This window comes from Phalacrocorax carbo, chromosome Z (assembly GCF_963921805.1).
Source record: "Phalacrocorax carbo chromosome Z, bPhaCar2.1, whole genome shotgun sequence".
Lineage (NCBI taxonomy): Eukaryota > Metazoa > Chordata > Aves > Suliformes > Phalacrocoracidae > Phalacrocorax > Phalacrocorax carbo.
In genome coordinates this window covers 34,736,807-34,756,941 of record NC_087548.1, presented here as the reverse complement: position 1 = coordinate 34,756,941, position 20,135 = coordinate 34,736,807, and the positions used below count along the sequence as shown (strand labels likewise).

The 20,135-nt window shown below is 41.0% G+C and overlaps 1 protein-coding gene and 1 long non-coding RNA gene across 27 annotated transcripts in view; one reads left to right on the top strand and one right to left on the bottom strand.

Moving 5' to 3' along the window:
• MPDZ (multiple PDZ domain crumbs cell polarity complex component) overlaps window positions 1-20,135 on the top strand; it is a 104,148-nt gene that overhangs the window by 2,472 nt on the left and 81,541 nt on the right. For 20 of the 26 annotated variants that reach the window (XM_064439090.1, XM_064439086.1, XM_064439083.1 and 17 more), the window contains exons 2-3: window positions 6,173-6,234; window positions 6,830-6,996. In XM_064439090.1, the coding sequence (XP_064295160.1) occupies window positions 6,219-6,234; window positions 6,830-6,996 (183 nt within the window). In that variant the 5' untranslated portion in view covers window positions 6,173-6,218. Of the gene's footprint in view, window positions 1-6,172; window positions 6,235-6,813; window positions 6,997-20,135 lie in introns of those variants that run through there. The other 6 variants (XM_064439103.1, XM_064439102.1, XM_064439101.1 and 3 more) reach the window with 1 other exon arrangement.
• Window positions 12,146-18,372, bottom strand: LOC135310635 (uncharacterized). The gene is made up of 3 exons (XR_010370711.1): window positions 18,235-18,372; window positions 16,343-16,575; window positions 12,146-15,619 (listed from the first exon to the last, which is right to left on the bottom strand). It is a non-coding gene; the product is annotated as an uncharacterized LOC135310635 (long non-coding RNA).

The window sequence follows — 20,135 nt, the reverse complement described above, 5'->3', positions numbered from 1 at the left end:
AGCCGATGCAGTGCCATGGTGGCAGTATACTGTATCATCATTGGTAAGGACAGTTTTGTTTCACTGTTGGCATTACCAACAAAGTCAGTATATAAATACGCCATTTTTACCTAGACAGTATTGGAGTATTTCTTTCATAGGCTTTTCAGACCCTGTCCTTGCATCTGAGACACCTTGCATGGTAGTCTTCTTACACGCTGTAATGGTTTTCTGCATTATTCGCCCATTGTTGTCACAGTATACAATGAGAAGTTTGTGTTTTGAGTTTGTAAGGAAAATGGCAATGCTTTGTTGAAGCTTACTGGCAATGGTTCAGTGGGCTTCTTATGTATTCATTTGTGTATGCTGTTGTCACCTCAGTGAAGAATCCAGTATACCTTACGAGGTGCAACTGCTGTAGAAACTATGTTTCATCAAGTTTAACTGAGTTTAATGAATATGGTAATCAATTGCCTATGCTTAAAACATAAAGAGGCAATACCAACCACACCTAGGTTTCATATATAAATTGGGTATATGTAGTGCTGCATATATTCTGCATATACTAAAAAGTTGCTTTTCAGTTTCTGAAGCTAATCCTGTAAAAGTGATAAGTGATTCCAGTTAATCTCAATTCAAAATATTTCTGAAAGGTATTTTTTTTTGTAAACAGATGATCTGTTAGTTTCCTTAACCAAAGAAAACCCCACCAGAAGAATTTCCCCTACTATGTTGTTTCTGCAATACCCTTTACAAATTACTTTTGAATACACTGTATCACACATTTATCAGTAGGTGAAAGCATTAAGTATACTTTAGGCCCATTTCCCAGTTGCAGTTGTAACTTGCACATCAGCTAACATGGATATTATGCTTATGTAGTGCTCGTTACAGTGTTACAGAACATTGTTAATTAAACACAGAAAATAGACTGCTTGTTCATACAAAAGCATTGTAAATTTCCTTAATACATTACTGTGATGAGTACAGAAGGGTAAAAACAGTTGGATGTTCAAAATTCTATTTTCATAGTTGCTTCAAAATACGTAATGCTGCTCAGCTCTATCACAATAACATACAGAGCCACTACTGTCGTCTCTTTGCATCTTTTTCATGTGTTGTGCTAAATTTCAAGAGGCTAGTAACCTCACTTTTCAAGCAAAATTGGTTATAGTTTTAATACAGGCTGTGCATTAGTTTCTGAACTGCCTTTTTACTTTCTTTTTACTGCCTTTATTTTTTACTTTCTGCTTTGAATGTTTCCCAACAGTTTTCATTAGCATAGCTTTTCAATGTAAATTTCAGGCTTCTTGTGCTTGCCTGTTACAGTCCAGGTAGTCAGTGGAAATCTACTTTGTTCCCTGTGGAGCACTGCACATTAATTTTGATTGTATTAAATCCTTAATTTGAATCAATTCCCTCTTCTGTCATCCTGAAGGGTGCAGTCAAGGGCCTCTTGGCTGATGAAACCAAGCGGTTGATGTTAATTTGGCGAGCTTGTGTCCTGTCAGTAAACAGTAGGCTAGCCTTTTTCCCCCTTCTTTTGTCCTTTCCACTTCTTGTTTTTGCTTATCTTCCTTTCCCTGTTGGTCACTGCTGTCCCATGTTTACTTCCACACCCTTTTGCTTTGTGCTCAAAGATGTCATTACGAGTAGCGAAGGCTGTACCAGTTGGGCTACAGTTGTGAAGTCCTTGTAATATTGCTCGTAATCCTAGAAAGTGCTGTATGCAACAGCAAAATTGCCTTTGTGACAGTGGAAGAGTACATAGAAAGGTGTGAGATCTTTCAATTTACTGTGAATGGTTTCCCTTGCCTGTCTATTGACAAGACCCCCCTCAAGGAGTCTGGGGATCACCTTAACCTGGGGATGGTAGCCAGTGTGCCAGTGGTAACTGGGTGAAACAGAAGAGCTCCTGGACATTGCAGGCAAAGCAGAAGATTTAGCAGTAATTATCTTCCACTTCCTGTGTGGTTTGATTTCCATTCCTGTGCCAGGCAGTGCTAACACAATATGCCTGTTTGAGTGATAGCCAGAAAGCAGGGGAGGGAAATGACACAGGATAAAAATCAAGTATAAAAGGATATTGCTAGCCCAGCCAAATCCAGGCCCAGGCATTGAAATTTAGAGTAGAAGTTTTGAAATATTCTTTTTAGCAGCTATAAAATGCATGTTGTGATTACGATGCTGCTTAATTGATACAGATTTAATTTTCATCTCAAAGCAACTCCTAGCCAAAGTTTGGGCCTAGGGATCACTCTTAAGATAGGCATTTCCTCTGTATCCTCAGAGCACTTGAAATAATGCAGAAGCTACAGGGCAAAGCCTATTACTGTGTTTTCTATCTTTGGCACTGCGTGTTTGCTAGTACAGTGGTGTAAGCATTAGTCTCCAGGGTATTATCTGAAATAGCTTTGTGAAATAGTAGATGGAGTATCTGTCAACGAAACAGAGTAAGTTTCCTTCTAGGAAACTCTAGGATCCCTGTAGGATCAGGTGTGAAAGAGTAATCACTGAAAGTGGGTTATCTTTCCCTTTTCATTGGTCTTTTGGCTGTTTAGCTAAGTGGCTTGTGTGGTTGCAGTGGAAAGGAGGTGATCAACATAAATTTCATGTCTCTTTTTTAAAATTCTGACACCTGTAGTTTTTAGTGTTTTAGGAGTGGGCACAAAGAAGTCAGAGCTGCAGCATGCCAACGGTTTTCTGGCAATTGACCTTGAAGAAGAAAGGCAGCATAAAGAGTGCAGAAGTGTGTATAAAACACGTTTTTATTTTTTAGCATGGGAAGAATCAGATTTCAGAAGTGCAAGTTTGAAAGGGACCATCTTTAACTTTTGTGTATATTTAGTAGAAGGTGGCATGTTTCCCACCATGTATCTGTCTAAAGTTACTTGTGTTTTCTAGTTTCCTGTTATAAAACAGGAGGAAAAAGAGAAGGTGCCTTTTTTTTTTTTAAAGCCATATCTTTCAGGTATCTATGGTTTTAATACTCAAAAGTTAATTTAACTTGCTGTTCATTTAACAGTATTTCTTCAAGTTGCCGATAAGTCTAACTCAGTCTGTGTTCTTATTACAGTGAAGAGTTTAATGAACTTTAGCACTGAAATACAAAAATAGTTAAATCTACTTTGAGCTAAGCTAGTAAGCTCTTTGAGGCGTGAACAGTATTTGTATCATGTATAGAAGGGCTGGTTTTGGCTCAGACTCCTGTGATACAGACTGCCAGGAGTAAGCAAAATGGGAGAATCAGAATTAAACTTCCCATTTGTGTATCTAGAAGTCTGTGATGGCATCATAGAAATATTCACTATAGCAAACGATAGACTTAAGCCTTTCGAGAAATAATCATGGATGCTTCCGTACGTCTCCCCCAGTATGTTACTGTGAAAATACCTAGAAGCAAACTGTTTTAGAGGCCAGGAGTTGCAGCTGTGTGGTGTTATGGGAATGTCTCTGTGGTGCGTTTTGGAAAGATGCATGCTTGCTTCCGTTGTACTTCGGCTATGTTAATGTGCCACTAAGCTGATGCTGACAGATCCCACTTATTAGCATGGTTGTGGCACAGCAAGAGCACAGTCACGTGGCTTTTCGCCATTTCGGAGTGTGGGCAGAATGAACAGGAGTTATCTTGGACTGCGACTTGTAGAAATGCTGGTGTGCCTTTTGCATTCCTTCTGCATCAGAGGAAGCGTCCTGAAGGAAAACTTCCTGATAGTTTCAGTCTTGCTCTCACTTAGTGCTGCAATTGACAAAAGCATTAAGCTTGTCATCTGGGGAGGGATTCCCTGCTAACATAAAGACAAAATAAGGACAGTTAAACTGAGAGTTAAGAATGGATTTGCTGAAGGTAAGATAGCTCTGGAGCAGTGTTCCTACCTCTAAAGCATGCGGTAAATAGAAAGTATATAATGAGTCCCTTTGCAGAGCTAAGGACTTCTTTTCATTGCAAATTAGATAGGATCATCTCCCTCTGTAGGGTATGTTTGGGACTTGTGTCTGCTTTTAGAAAGCTTCCATTATAAATCATCAGAGTTTGTACCTCTGGGATTGCATGAACACAGTGCTTACCTTGTCTGTTCTGTTACTTGTAAAACATGCCTTTCACAGCACACTTAAGAATGAGGTTTTAGGCAGGTTGAATTATTATATAAAGCAATATCCAGCTGCTCCAAAAGACATGGACTTTTTACAGCTGCATCTCTTGTTGAGGTTCTCAGGGAACTAAAACAGGACAGTAACCCTGTATTTTTCCTGATTAGATTCCTCAGAAATTGAGAGTTGAACGTATGATGCTATGTGCTTGTGTGTATAGTACTGTGATAGACAGGATCGTGGCACTTAAATGACTGAGAAATACTTGACATCTTCTATTTTGCACAGTTCTCTGGTTGCATCCACAGCACATCCCCAAGAGCAACACTAGAGAAAGAACTGGAACGGTGAAAGAGGAGAGAACTGCTTTGGTGTGCATTGCCACTGAGAACACCTGTGAACATGACATAAACGCCTCTGTTTGTAAATAGGGGCTCTGAATTGAAGATGTGATAGTAGTTTGTTAATCTAAAAGGAAAAGCTATGAGTGGTTAAGGTTTGGGAAGCCAGCTTCCTTCATAATATTTAAAGAATCTCATCTAGCCCTTCCCATGTAAAACAGATTTTTTTGTTGTCTTGTTTTTGTAGAGTGACAAGGTGAAAACACAAGGTACTTGGTCTGGTTTTCAGGTCTAGTAATCGTGTGCTGGGATTTGCCTTGCCAAGTGAGGAAATAACGAAGTCTTGGTTTTATTTATTACTGATATGCATAATTTGGATCATGGAGTAACATTACTTTGACAAAGTCAGATTTAAAGGATTTGATGTCTGTCCCTAGGTGGTACATTGTGCTAAAAAGGATGATCAGTGATTCTATACCAATGTATTGGCAAATTCAAATGCAATAAAATGAACTGATATGAAGCCTCAGGCGTATCGAAGCTATGGAAGTCTTGGCGATGGAACTTGAAAACATTTTAAACCCACTTAATTTGGGTTTTCTGCACAAACTGCACATAATATAGGCTTGTCAAAATGTTCATCGTGGCTTGTGTTCCTTCTAAGTGAATCTATGTTAACAGCTGTTTTCTTGGTTTTATTGTGAAGATTGATTCATGCTTGTCTTGCTCAGGTTCTATAGCTAATGGTCCTGTTGGATTTTAGTTAGGCTGTCTTACCCAGAGACCTGTCAACACCATTCTTTTCCCTGTTTTTCTTCAAAGTTTCAAGAAAACCTCATTATTCCTGAGTGCTTAGAGATCACAACCCCCTGCATATTGTTGAGGTCACCAGATTCAAGCTGGGGAGCTCTGCTGAAGTGCGTTCCTGGTATCAAGAAAGCCAAGGCACCATTGTGAAAGATAAGATGATAAAATACATAGCTTGGTTCATATACCTGCAATGATATTTGAACTCCTCAGCTATCCATCTCCATTAAAACTGTTCCGTCACTATGAATTTCTGAGCAATTGCGGGGACACTGTTGAAAAAAAAAAACCCAAATCCCCAAAAGCAACAAAAAAGAATATAGAAAGCAATTTCAGAGTTTCTTCCTTGCAGTGTAGAATTTCCTGCCTGAAAACCCAGCTGTCGTCTAGGTCTGAGTCTCAATTCCAATAGGCATTAATAGTGGAGGTTGTACTGTGAGAGTCCTGCAAGCCTGTGTAGCATGAAGACTTTGTGACTTACGTGACTTTTCTTTTTAAAAAATGACTTTAAAAAGTGTGCTATGGCTTATGCACCTGAAATTGTCAACATAGAGCTTGAAAACTGATCCCTTAGGGAATATTTTTTCTGAATCACTGAAAGGGAAAGCAATGAAACTGTGTAAAGTATCAGTGACAGCTATGATTCATAGCTTCTGATTAAAGCAATGCAGGACATGTTGTGTAACAGTATGCAGAAAGCAGCTTTGATATGGAAATGCAAAAACATTACAAAGTATATTCCTAAAAGCTATTTTTAGGCAGGTTTTAAGCTCCAAAGTGACTTGGAATATGGTCACCTCTGAGGTTAGTTTAATTATCCAGGAGAATATGGTTTTTGGGGATTGTTATTTTGTGGGGCTGTTTCTTGTTTCCAGAAGTCAAATTTTTTTCTTCTCCTTCAGAGCTTCGTGCTTCTATAAATGTGACCCTTTTCCCTTTCTGTTATTTTTCAGGGAAATACTGTACCATTATTGGAATAGAAGCTGAGAAACAGAAAACATGTTGGAAACAATTGGTAATCTTTTTTATTATTATTTGTATGACGATGTTTTTGTGGCCAAGTGAGGTGTGCATAATAGACTTAGGAAATTTTTATACGCTGCTGAGGTTCTGTAAAAAATATCTACTGTGCTTAAAAATATGTGATGTATTTGGGTTTTTGTATTTTGTATTTGAAAACAAAAGGTGTACCGTCTTTCGTTTAGTGTATTTAATTTTTAGCCTGTTGTCTTGATTTCATTTTAATCTTTATTAGAATTAAAAAAGTTCTTATGAAAAAGGCAAATGTTTTCTATTATGGCAATTTTTGTCACTACTTATTTACAGTGGTCTGTAGCCACAGTTCCTGTAACTGAATTTTAATGAAGGCTCTTTTAATTTTGTAACCTAGTTCTTGATGGACAAAAATGTAATTTTCCTTGGTTTCTGTCGTGTGCTCTGCCATTGACTTCCTGATTCATTAGACATGTTTGGGCTGGGATTTTAGTTTAGAACTGAACCATTCAAGTCATCTGTAGTTTGAATAGTAGAGAGGATACATTTAAACCTGCTACCTGCTTGTATGTGGCTGTTTCTAAACCACTGCTGACTAGGAATGATTATCGCTACAGATACACATCGGGCCCTCCAGGCCATGGAGCGCTTACAGGCAAAACTTCGGGATCGAGGTGACATTGCAAACGAGGAGAAACTGAGCTTATTAAAATCAGTGCTGCAGAGTCCTCTCTTTAACCAAATTCTCAGCCTTCAGACTTCTGTTCAACAACTGAGAGATCAGGTAGGAAAAGCACCCTCCCAGGTGCAAGAGAAAAATTGCTAAGAAGCTGCAAAAACGTTTGTGTCTCTGTATGTTGAATAATGAAATCAAATAGCCTAAATTAAACATCTGGTCCAAAGCTTCCGGGAACAGAGGGGGACATACCATTCGACTTTCCTGGGCTTTGTTGAGGCCCATAAGTTTGTGCTTGTGTTTTTTATGTATATGCTTGTTACTTACCGTGAGCATGGTAGGGAAATGGTGGTACTGGGTGGGGAGTTAACATGAGCCTTTCTGTTGCTGTCCTTCAATAGGAACATGTTTTGTGTGAGGTGTTAGAATTTTTTTCCTAGGAGCCTTTTATTGCTCTCTTGTGTCTTATCCTGCTAAAATGAGGATATATAAGGGAAGCTGTGGAATGTTGACTTCAGAAGGACGCGAAGATCTATTTTTTTTGTATAGGAAAAAAAAGATCAAAGAAGCAAGAGCTCCTACTACCTTTTTTCTTGCTCAGGGTTTTAAGTAAAAGCATTAGTCTTCTGCATGTCTTCCGTGAGGATGAGAAAAGGGGCAGCAACTTGCTGTATTGACTTGATTATTTAATACTATACTTTAATTTCCTTGTCAGCAGAGTAAGAACTTGAAGAATATAAAGACTAGTTCAGTAACTGAATTAGGACTAAACCATGTATCTAGCTTTGCAAATAGTTGTTCCTGTTGACTTCTGCAAGATGGGCAGCTTGGTGGCAGGTATGCAGAAATGCCAAAGCGGGAGGATGCAGCTCTGGCACACTGAGCTCATGGTCATCGTGGACCTACATCTGGTCTCTGATCGGGCCACGGCTGGTGAGGAGGTCTCAGCATCTTGACGGTACTTCCACTGTGTGGCAGAAGAGCACAATCTGGCTCTTTATTGCTTCTTGTGGATCATCTTGATGCTCTTTTGCACAGACAAGAAATAAGTTAGAATGTTGTCTACAGTATTATACGTGACCTCGTTTTTCAGAGTTTGCATGTTTGTTATGTAGAGACTTGATGACATTGGAGTAATTAAAAAAAATCTAGGTAAATGGCTTTTCTGAGGGTTTATTTGCTCTGCTATTTGAAAGGGAGAATTTAACAGTGACAGTTAGAAATTATGTGACTTATGTGGTGATGACTCTGGGAACTTGTAGTGAGAAATGAAAGTATTCCTGAAACATTAATGGGAATTTGATGAAGAGGCAAATTAAACTTTTACTTCCAGACATGAGCTGTGAAGCTAAAGGATCCTTCTCTTTTTAAATAGTCACCTAAATGAGTAAAATGATGCAGCTGATACTACAGATGGGTAATTTCAGATATGTATTTTTTTAAAAAGCAAATAATTTTACCTTCTACCCTAACCCTGCGAGTCTATCTGTGCAGTAACTTCAGTGGCCTCTACATGTTGCATGGTACATACCCAGCCTAGCTGACACAGGATCTAACTGGATGTGAATTCCTGTCTGGATATGTGTTGATATGAACATTTGCACATGCAAATGTGTGTTTCTGGCCATTCTTAGATTTGGGTCAGCTCTTTAGAAAATATCCTGTATTTTCACTATAGAATCACTGGTTCCCTGCAATATAACCTGAGATTGTCTCTGCTTTACTTAAATGTTTATGAAGCTTATTGGAACAGGACAAAGAATGAAATAATGAAATAGGCAGTTATGTTAAAATTATATTTCTTGGTATTTTCAAAGGCTCAGTTTTGTCCAAGGACACCTTTTAGTTTTCTTTTTATGGCTGGGAAGGTGCTGTTCTCTTGGAACTCATAAACTACAGGTTGGTGAAACTGCAAGGCATGTGAACAGTGACCAGGCTTTTTGGCCAAGCATTGCCAGGCTGACGAAGGAGACAAGTTGTTTCCCAGGCACTTGCAGTCAGAACTGTGTTTGAGACAGGATGACAAGTGGTGCTGAGCTGTATAGTGGCTAGGTGTTGCAGTTTCTATCCTCTCGAGACTAAGATAACTTAATTTTTCTGATGTTTCATAATGAGCTGCACTGGAAGTTGAATGGGGGTCTGTTCTCAAGGTGAAGTGTAAGTGACTGTTAAACTCTTACTGTATTTTTCATTAGCTTAGGAGTTTTTAAAAAGCTGCAAGACTATTGAAAAATTACCAGAAGGACATCTTTTAGGAAAGTATAGGTTGAAAGAGAGGATGGGAGCAGAGAAGCAATAATGGCAGTTTATATTCTAGGTCAAACTGATTCCTTACAAGCACCCCAGCAGAAATAGGTGACTAAGTGAGGCCTACTTGTGGGGCTGTAGTGGCCTCAATAAATTCGAGGGTAGAACATATTCCTGTCCTGAGGCACTGTATCCGGAAGGCATGGAGATGATAACGAGAGCCCCATCTTCTGTTTGTGCAGTGAGTCTGGAAAATGAGCTGGCAAGTCTTGTAAACATATGTCATGTTTTCCTAGCAAAAAATAGGATGCAAATACACAATTTTAGCTGACAAATATCCCTTGCATTCCAGTGAGAGTTGCTACCATTTTTATTGCCTAAAATAGTAGACTTCCTTTTCTTTTTTTTTTTTTTTTTCTTACAGATAAGTGATCTTTTAAGCACCAAAACAGGACCTGGAAAACTCTGTATTTCTGCATGCATGGAGGTGTTTCAGATTTGCTGTCCTGTTTCCTTCAGGCTTGTGTGTGTTAATTGGAAATAGACCCCCTTCATTGTTGGTGTGTGCTTAAAAAGAGCCGTTTGAGTTTGCATTTGTGTTGTATGCAGTGGTGTGGACTGAGTGATGTTTTGCTTCATCTGTTGGTAATGCATGATGCTCAAGTCAGCAGATCTGGTGCTTGGTGCTTATCGGTTGGTGCTTTAAAGTATTTTTTTTTTACTTAAACGAGGAAGCAGGATTTTTTTGCACTGCAAATCTGTCATTGTGAAGTTAAGAACCTGAGGTGGAAAAGTCTAGGGACAGGAAAGGGGTGTTTTTCTGAGAATTACTGTCCTGACTTCACTAGTCACTTGAGTTGAGAAGCACTTTTTCTGCCTTTCCGTATTCTTATTCTTTGGTGAATGCTTGTTTTCTCATGCTGAACAGCAGTCTTGTTTGAAAGATAATGGAGTGACAGAAAAGAAAATTAGATTGTGATGTTTTGAACTTTTCAGTACTACTTTCTTTTCTTTATAAAATATTCAAAGAAAATACTCAGACCGTACTGGCAGTCCTCTGCCACTTCCCTTGTTTTCTTTTTTGTCTCTCCCTTGTCCACCCCCTTGTCTCCTCCCCTCCTCCTCCTGCCTCCACTCAGGGCTCTGCTGGAACAAAACAACCCTTCCCTTGGCTGGGCTGCATTCCTCAGATTTTTTTGCTTGTGCATTTGACCATAGTTTTTCCTTCACAGTTCAGTACTGGGGAAGAGTCCCCCCACAGCATAGCACATACTGGGTTGCATGGGATAGCTAGGTGTCAGCGCTAGAGCAGATTTAGGGAAGAAGTGGAGAAACTGTGTCTTTTCATATTGCCTGTGAACACTTGCTTAACTCTGGATTGTACGACTACAAGAGACCTTTAGTTCCCATCCTGAACCCCTTTCTGCAACAAAGCTGTTTGCTCTGTGCTCTGTGTTTTGAAGCGAATAAGAAGCTTATAAGAAATGCGAATTTGGGATCTGCTTCACCTGCCCCAAGGACTGGGAGGAGAAGGAGCGCCAGCAGGGTGGTGCTGGGGCCGGTGCCAGTGCAAGTCCCCGGGGAGTGTGGGGGCTCTCGCTGTGGTGCGTGACTGCAGGGCTGCCATGGCGGCTGGCTTGCCCTTTGTTGCTTCCAGTCCGTTTGCTGCTACTCAGCAGACTTGCAGTGAGCTGAAGTTCTGCCCTGTGCTTCTTGGGGTCTCCAAGGTCTGGGGCTCAATGGCTAGAGTGCAGGAACACTGAAAATTTTTTCTTGTCCAAGTTGAGACCTAGCGATGCTGATTACATTGCGTTAAATGGTACGCTGCAGACATAGCTTAGGTAGCTCCTATTTTGTTAAAAAAAAATTTCAGCAAGTGCATGTAACCATTATTTGATTGCATCTAGTGTCTTATCTGTGCGACTGAAATATAAGTTTTATGATACTTGGTGGTATTTGTGAATTTTTCTTTTTGTCTTATGCCAAATTATGTCCACATTGCAGATATTAAATACAGTAAGGAGAAAGCCAATCAAGGAAAATTAACATAAGCCAAATTATAAAACAAAGCAATACATTTTCATACAGTACTTACACAATCACAGTGCTATAAAGCTATATCTTGATGGAATTATGGTGATTTTATTACTGCAAAGTAGTGCAAAAATATTTCATGCAACCACCAGAGCATCATCTTACTAAGATTTCCACTTGTGGCTTATTGCTCCCCCTGGAATGACCTATACTTCTGTGGCTACTAGTTCTTCTCAAATTTTACATGCTAAAAGCCTGTATTTTGGGGGGAAGAGGGAAGAGAGTGGTTGTCACATTTCTGCTTGTAATTTGTCTGGGGATTCTGAACTCCTATCTTTAGGGTCATTGTAAGTGTCGTTAAAAACATTTCTGTTTTATAAAGTGTAAGTGTATGTGTTTATTTCAGGAGAGGAGGCATTCTGAAATCTTATTTTTTTTGCATGCGCACACTTCCACAAAACTATTCTGTTCACAGTTTGACATTTTTTCTTAGTGTTTTGCTTTTTTTATGGAGTTCCACAAGTTAGGAGCCATTTCATGTGAGGTAGGCTTCTTGTGTTAAGCACATCCTCCACTGAATGTATAGCTGTGTTTGTTTAAAAAAGGTGTGTTGAAAATTAGGTGTTGCTTTCAGTTGCTATTGAAGAGGTGGTGTTTGGTACTGCATTGTAGCTGTTCTGTAGTCGCAGTTGTACTGAAGATTTGAGGTGAAGCTTTTTAAAGTTCTAATTAAACTGGTGTGGATAGGAGGGTTATTTTTGCCTTTGCCTGCTGTATATAGTATGCAGCACTTTTTGGGGGTGTTTCAACCATCGTGCTGATGTGCGAAAGCAGACTCCACAATCTGTAAGATTGTAGAGTAGGTATGTTTATTCAGCGTTGGGCAGTATGGGGGGTAGTCCCACCAAAGTCGTGCGTGCCTGTGTGATAGTTTGTCTTGGATTTATACAGTAAAGCATTACATATGCATAAGATGCCTATACATATGCATGACCTTTCCACTCTTCGTATTAAAATTAGCCAAAAAAGTTGTTCCCATAAATCTTTCCCACCTGAGCTTGCCCAATGCCTCCTCGTGGTGGTCATCAGGGGTCATAAAGATGAAGGCTGCTGGCTCCTCTTCGTCACCGCTAGTAACCTTTTGGTTTTGTGCAGACTCAGTTATCTCTTGATACTTGTCCAAACTGCAAAGTTGGTTTTAGCTGGTTCTTGAGACAATTTTCTATCCTTATCAGGAATTTGTCCTTCGCAGGTGGATTCCAGGCCTCCTTGCTAATTATTTTACACAGCGGCTAGATAAGTGTTCTGCAACAATTAACTTTCAGCTGGATAAGCATTCAGCAATAGAACAGTTAACTTTTGTTTTTGCATCTTAAAAGCCCCTTCCCCCTTTCAGTCCCCCCTTTTCTACAGAGTTAGTAAATTCTTTTACTACACCCCATTCTAATACAGTGTTTCTTTATCTAATGCTCTTATTCTAATATTCTAATACAATGTTTCTTTATCTAACATTCTCAAAGTATTTGCCAGATTCCAGTCTTCATCGCAGTTGGTTCTTTTTCCATTCATTGTAGGAATCTCCTGTACCCCGGAAACACAACAAGGCACCTCCTACTGCTATGCAGAGGACCATGGATAAGACTATAATGATATTACAGTAACAAGTAACTGTTTTAGCCCTGTTAAATTTGGGAACCAAGAAGTTAGTTTTTCCCATAGCTCAAAAAACCCCCAGGACGTGTCATCTTGAGTTACTCTATGTAGGAATTTTGATTGTTCTCTGATGCACTGTATGTCAGCAGCGATTCACTCACTTTGGTCTACATACGTGCAACAGCTGGCATTGACTACTGTGCATACCCCTCCCTGTAAGGCTAATAATAAGTTTAGGGCCATACAATTTTGTAATACTACTTTAGATAAACCAGTAGTTTCTTCTTGGAGTGCCCTAATGACATCTACAATTTTATTCTTGATTATCTCTATTACAGCCAAGATGTTTACTATGGCCTTCTCCAACTCGCTATCCCCCAAGGATGGAATTAGCCACCACACAAAGCTATGGTAGCCCGTTGGCCTTTCTATTAAGGGGTTATTTGTTCTTTGGTTTCTGATTAAAGTGGCTTTCTGTCCTCTTCTTGAGGGATTCTGTGTTGTTTTATCAATAATAGTGATGTTGGGGATCACGGCTCCTGAAGTACATGCTCCCCGCCACCCCAGAGGCAAAGTCTTCCAAGCTGCTGTACCACAGAACCAATACCACCCTGTCCCTAGAGGAACTGGGAGGCCAGTATAATTAAGTGACTGGAATGCTGGGTCAATATTTGTCATGTTCAATGAGATGGATTCATTGCAATTTGAATATTCTCCAGCAAACATGCCATTTCTTGAGCTTACCAGGCAGCGGTCTCCTGAGGTATTGGCTCTTATTGTTTTCATTCCCAACCCCTGGCCCCGCTTGGTTTGGGGATCTTTCCTGAGAGTGGTATTTTGCCAGAAAGTATAATCTGTCAAAGAGATATTTAGTGGCAATGGGAATGCCCTATAAGGCCATTCCATGACCAGAGTGCCTTGGCATTTTAGTATAAACCCAACAATCGACCTTGTTTATAATGTGAGTAATATTCTGTGTCAATTGTACATACGAATTTTCTTGCCAGGTAGCTACGCTAATTGCCTGTAGATCTATAAGGATTAAGCAAATCTTAATCTGCATTCTACCTCTGCAGTTTGAGCTTCAAGAGTCCCTGGACTTCAGAAGTCCAAACCTTTTGTGGCGCTTTCTTCACCCTAGTGTGATGTATCCAGGCACTCTGCTCTTTGATCTTGATTGCTGTAAAGGAGGTGAGAAGTACCTGGAATGGTCCTTTCCACTGTGGTTCCAGAGTTTTTTCTGCAAGATACTTTATATACACATAATCTCCAGGCTGGATATTATGCACAGGTCCATCTAAACCCCTACCTCGAGCCCCAACTACATGCTTTCTGATTTTATTGAGCTGTTTGCCCAATGCCACCATATAGGAAGTTATGATTTCATCCCCAGCTTGTATGGATATTCCTCCCTGTATCCCATAGGGTCTTCCATAGAAGATTTCAAAGGGGCTCAGTCCTTCTTTCGCCCTTGATCTTGTTCGTATGCGCAAAAGGGCTAAAGGGAGAGACTGAGGCCAGGTCAAATTTGCCTCTTGTCCCAGTTTCACAATTTGCTGTTTGATTAAGTGGTTCATTTTTTCCACTTGGCCACTTGATTGAGGGCAACATGGGGTAAGAAGCTGCCAATCTATACCCAAATGGTGGCTAATTTGTTGTACCACTTTTGAGGTAAAATGTGGTCCTCTGTCAGAGGATATGGTAGCTGGAATCCCAAAGCATGGGATTATCTCTTGCACTAATATTTTAGTTACCTCCTGAGCATTGGCTGTTCTGGTCGGAAACGCTTCTGGCCAACCTGAAAAGGTATCAGTTAATACCAGTAAATATCGATACCCCCGCTTTTCTTGGGAGTTCTGTAAAATCAGTCTGCCATTGTTGTCCAGGCCCATTGCCTTTCCCAATTTGGCCCATTTCTGGCCTGGGGTTATTCTTAGGATTAGTCTGGAGGCAAAGATCGCACTGCTGAGTCACCTGTCTTACTGTACTGTATAAATTTCTGGCCACAGTTTCTCTAATTAAATATTTATATAGAGCTTCTGTCCCCCAATGCCTTTTACTATGTTCCTCTCTTACTAAATGCCATATTAAACAGGAGGGAATGATAAATTTTCCCTGCGGGATGTGGGCCCACCCTTCTTTGTTATATGACCCTTCCAAATCTGTGATAAGCTTCTGATCCTCCTTGGTATATTTTGGTTTACCTTCTAGAGAAATTTGTCCATCAGGGACCAGAGCTCCTTCCATTGTTACCTCTGTTTTGGCTATTTGTTTTGCATCTCTATCCGCTAGCTCATTTCCTTTTTCCAATTCTGAGCTCACGTTCTGGTGTGCCTTAATGTGCATGATTGCCACTTTCTCAGGAAGTTGGACTGCCTCCAACAGCCTCAAGATTTCTTCTGCATGCTTGATATTTTTTCCTTGAGAGTTTAATAGTCCCCTTTCCTTCCAAATTGCTCCATGTGCATGCACAACCCTGAAGGCGTATTTCGCGTCTGTATATATGTTCACAGCTTTGCCTTGGGCCAATTCCAAGGCACGAGTCAGAGCAATTATTTCTGCCTTCTGTGCAGAGGTATTCATGGGCAAAGGCTCTGACTCTATTACTTCTTGGCTGGTGGTAATAGCATACCCCGCATGTGTCTTACCGCTCAGGACATAGTTGCTTCCATCTGTGAACGAGTTTTCCCTGTTTTCCATAGGGCTGTCTCTCAAATCTGGACGGTTTGCATATGTTCAGTGGTCTCCAAGCAGTCATGATGTACTGGTTCTCCTGTGTTTCTACTGAGGAAAGAAGCTGGGTTGATAATGTTAGTAACTACGATCTCTACATCATTCTGTTCTACCAGTATAGCCTGATATCTCAGGAATCTTTGCGGCGAAAGCCGGTGTCCACCTTTTGCTTCCAACACTGTGGATACTGTATGGGACACTAGAACAGTCATTTTCTGACTCAGGGTAAATTTTCAGGCTTCTTGTATGTTCAATATTACAGGTGCAACTGCTCATAGGCATCCAGGCCAGCCCTTTGCAGTTGCGTCTAGTTGTTTGGAGACGTAGGCAACTGCTCGTCGATATGGACCCAGATCCTGTGCCAGTATTCCCAGGGCAATTCCTTGCTTCTCGTGGGAGAAAAGGAAAAACGGTTTACTTACATCTGGGAGTTCTTAAGGCTGGGGCTGACATTAAGGCCTTTTTAGCAGTTCAAAGGCCTGTATGGTTTCTCTATCCCATTTGAGGTGTTCCTGTTCAGTGGCTGTTAAGGCATATGGTGGTTTAACGAGCAGTCCATAATTATAAATCCACAGTCGGCACCACCCCGTCATCCCCAGAAAGGTCCGTAGTTCTTTCACTGTTTGTGGTCTCTGGGTTTGGCATATTGCCTCTTTGCGGGCCTGTCCCAAAGTCCTTTGTCCAGCACTAATTTTACAGCCTAAATAAGTCACTTTGCGCTGCATTACTTGGGCTTTTTTCTTAGATACCCAATACCCTTGGAGCCCAAGAAATTCAATAGAGTCACCGTCCAGGTCATACAATCGTCTTCTGTTCTGGTGGCGATCAGGATGTCATCTATGTATTGTAACAGTTTCCCTTCTTCAGAGGAGATTTCCCAAGATTCCAGGTCTTTTGTGAGCTGATTGCCAAAGATGGTAGGGCTGTTCTTAAATCCTTGTGGCAACACCATCCAAGTGACCTGAGTCTTACGACCGCTTTTGGGGTTCTCCCATTCGAATGCAAATAATTTTTGGCTGGCTTCATGGAGAGGGAGGCAAAAGAAAGCATCTTCCAAGTCTAGAACAGTGAACCAAGTTAGTTCAGGTGTTAATACAGTCAACAGAGTGTATGGATTTGCTACTACAGGGTGCAAGTCTTTGGTTACCTTATTTACAGCCCGTAGATCCTGGACCACACTGTACGACCCGTCAGGATTACGAACAGGTAAGATAGGAATGTTAAAGTCAGACTCACACTCTTTCAACAATCCTAATTGCAAAAATTTTTCAATCACTGGCCAAATTCACTGTCTTCTTTCTTTAGGGGGTATTGCCTAATTCTTACCAGTTGCTGACCTTCTTTGAGCCTGACTTCAACAGGTGGTGCATTCTTTGCCCTCCTGGGTATATCGGTGGCCCATACCCTGGGATATACCTGGTTTAGAATCTTTCACTATTTTTTTTCTTCTGTGAGAGGACTAATTAAGGATAGACTCAGGAGTTGGGTGTACTGTTGGTCTTTTACTTCCAGAGTAATTTCTCCTTTTTCAAATGTAATTTTCGCACCCAATTGTTCTAAAAAATCTCTCCCAAAAGTGCTTTTGGGGAATTGGGCATATACAAAAATTGGTGGATGTCCCATTGTTTACCTAATTTATACTCCAGTGGCTTACAAAAATATGCCTTTTCACTTTGGCCAGTTGGCCCTTTTACCAAGGTATATTCATCCTCTAGGGGCATCAAGGCTTGATTTAAGACTGAATATGTGTGCTGGTTCTGGCTGAGAAGAGGTTAATTCTCCTCATTGTGGGGGTCGGCTATCTTTCCAGCTTCCCGGGCTCTGCTGGGGGCTGGGAGGGGTGGGGCCATGGTGGGGGTGGCTGACCCCGACTGGCCAGTGGCATGTTCATTCCATACCATGTGACACCATGACCAGTATATTGAGGGGGGCAGGTTGTGGCTTGGGAGCGGCGCGGCGTCGGGTCGGCGGGCAGCGAGCGGCTGCGGTGCATGCAGTTTGTTTCGGTGGTTCGTTCCCCTTCTCCCCTCCCTTCCCCCTCCCCTGGGGCTTTGCGCCTCTTGTTGTTCTCCTTTACATTGCATTTCTGTTGTTGTTTCTTTTAATTTTAATTATTAAACTGTTCTTATCCCAACCCACGAGCGTTACCCTTCTGATTCTCTCCCCCATCTACCGGTGGGGGAGTGAGCGAGCGACTGTGTGGGGCTGAGCTGCCGGCTAAACCACGACAATATGTTGCCGCTGTATCAACAAAAAATTCTACTTCTTGTTGCCTTTTCCCTAGCTTCATTATAACCAGTGGATTTGCTAGGGTAGATTCCCCAGGTCCCTGTCAATCTCCTTTCACATGAGCTACCATTCTTCCTGTCTGGTGACTTTGTCCCTTTTCTTTATTTCTTGGAAATTTCTTTTTCCAATGACCAAATCTCTTATACAAAGCACATTGATCCTTCCCCAATTGGGACTGTTCTCGTCTAGGCCTTTCTTCCCCTTCTCTAATAACTGCCACTACTCTCCCATGCCCTTGTCTATACATTTCCTCTTTATTACTAAATACTCTCCATGCTTCGTCCAGTAAGACTTCCAGATTTCTACTTTCTGTAGTGTGCAGCTTCTGGAGGTTGCGCCTGATATCCCCATGGACTGACCCAAGAACAGGGAGACTAGTTGTACTCCTACCTCTGACCCAGGATCCATCGGTGTGCTGCGGTGCATTACATCCCTCAAGGAATCCAGGAATTCAGATGGGGATTCGGAAGGACCCTGTTTAACTGCATTATTCCCCCATCTGGCCCTACTGCCTCCCAAAGAGGGGCTTGTAATGCTGTAGAGGCAGTCTCAGAGCAGTTTTCTTCCTTGTGCGGGAAGATATGGGACTGTCTGGGGGAGTGGTTCCGTCCGAGTCTGCATCCTTTTCCTGTGGTTGAGGGGGAGGCTTAAACAAATCAGTTAGATCTTGTTCTGGTGCCTGATGAATTTTATCTACTTTAGTGCACCTTTGTCCAGTGCTACATGCCGAACACCACCGCCTTAATTTACCTTTAAGTCCCTTGTTATTTTCAGCAAAAACCCCAAATACCAGATAAACCTGAAAATGAGTGTTTGCATAACAAATCTTATAGGCAAAACGTTACTAATTACAACAGAACACAGCAGACTAAACAAACCAACACCAATCTTTAACACCAACTGCAAAAAGGACAAGATGGTGCTGTGACCAGCAGCTGTTATATTATCTCCTACCCTTGAGCCCCACGTTGGGCGCCAAAAAGACTGTCGTGGTTTAGCGGCAGCTCAGCCCCACACAGTCGCTCGCTCACGCCCGCACCGGTGGGATGGGGGAGAGAATCAGAAGGGTAATGCTTGTGGGTTGAAATAAGAACAGTTTAATAATTAAAATTTTCTATCTATTTTCTATCCTTATCAGGAATTTGTCTTTCACAGGTGGATTCCATGCCTCCTTGCTAATTATTTTACACAGCGGCTAGATAAACGTTCCACAACAATTAACTTTCAGCTGGATAAGCATTCAGCAATAGAACAGTTAACTTTTGTTTTTGCATCTTAAAAGCCCCTTCCCCCTTTCAGTGCAAATAAAAACCATCCAGTGTCTTCAGAATAATGGAGTTAATAATTAGTTATGGAGAATGTCTTAGAAAACATGAACAACTTCCATCTTCTCGTTTGGAAGGCAGAAGGAATGAGAGAGGTCAGTCAACTCCTGCCAGTTTGCAGGGATGTCCCAGTTGATACCAGTATGCAGAAGGGAAGAAATGTCAGACTGAGAAGGTGGGCACTTAGGACAGGATTTGATCTATGAAAACATACAATGTAAAACTAAAATATGAATTGGCCTTGTGCTACTTCTATTTTAGCATGGCAATGTGTGAGTTTTCTACCAGACAGAAAAACATAAATCCCTAAGGAGGCTGTCATATCTTAATTGAAGAACTCCTTCAAACTTACCTAGAGAAGAGAATGGTGATACTGGGCACATATTCAGGTGGAAGTTAATGTGCCTGCCATGGCTAGCCTGCTCTTCGAACATTACAAACTGTTAAATGAGCTGCCTAAAGAAATTCTCTGTTAAGTGATACTAACAAAACATACGTAGAACATAGTACAGGATGGGCATGGAGCTCTTCTGCATACTGAAGGTTATGCTATATGGGATATTGAGTGCTACAAGAAGTAAAAAGTATTTTAGATTCAGGGAAGACGTACAATATTATTCATCGTAAGGGCGATGTGTCTAACTCAATAACCTTCCATTTTTTTTCTTTGCTGTTTGTGCATGCAGGAAAGTTTATTTTATATTAGAGAAAAACAGTATGATGATGTAAACACCATTTGTATCATTCATACTATTCTAAAAATGTCATATCTTAGTATTACTGTGGCTTGCTTGATGTACTTCTTGTGCATTGCATGATTTTTCCAATGTTGCAAATTGCACCCTACATATTTGTCTGTAAAGGAGTGCTCTGAATAGAGGAAAGACATTGACTTTTTATCCAGAGAGAGGTTTCACAGGATGCGATTGTCTCTATCTAGGCAGCCTGCCTACCGTGTGGTAACAA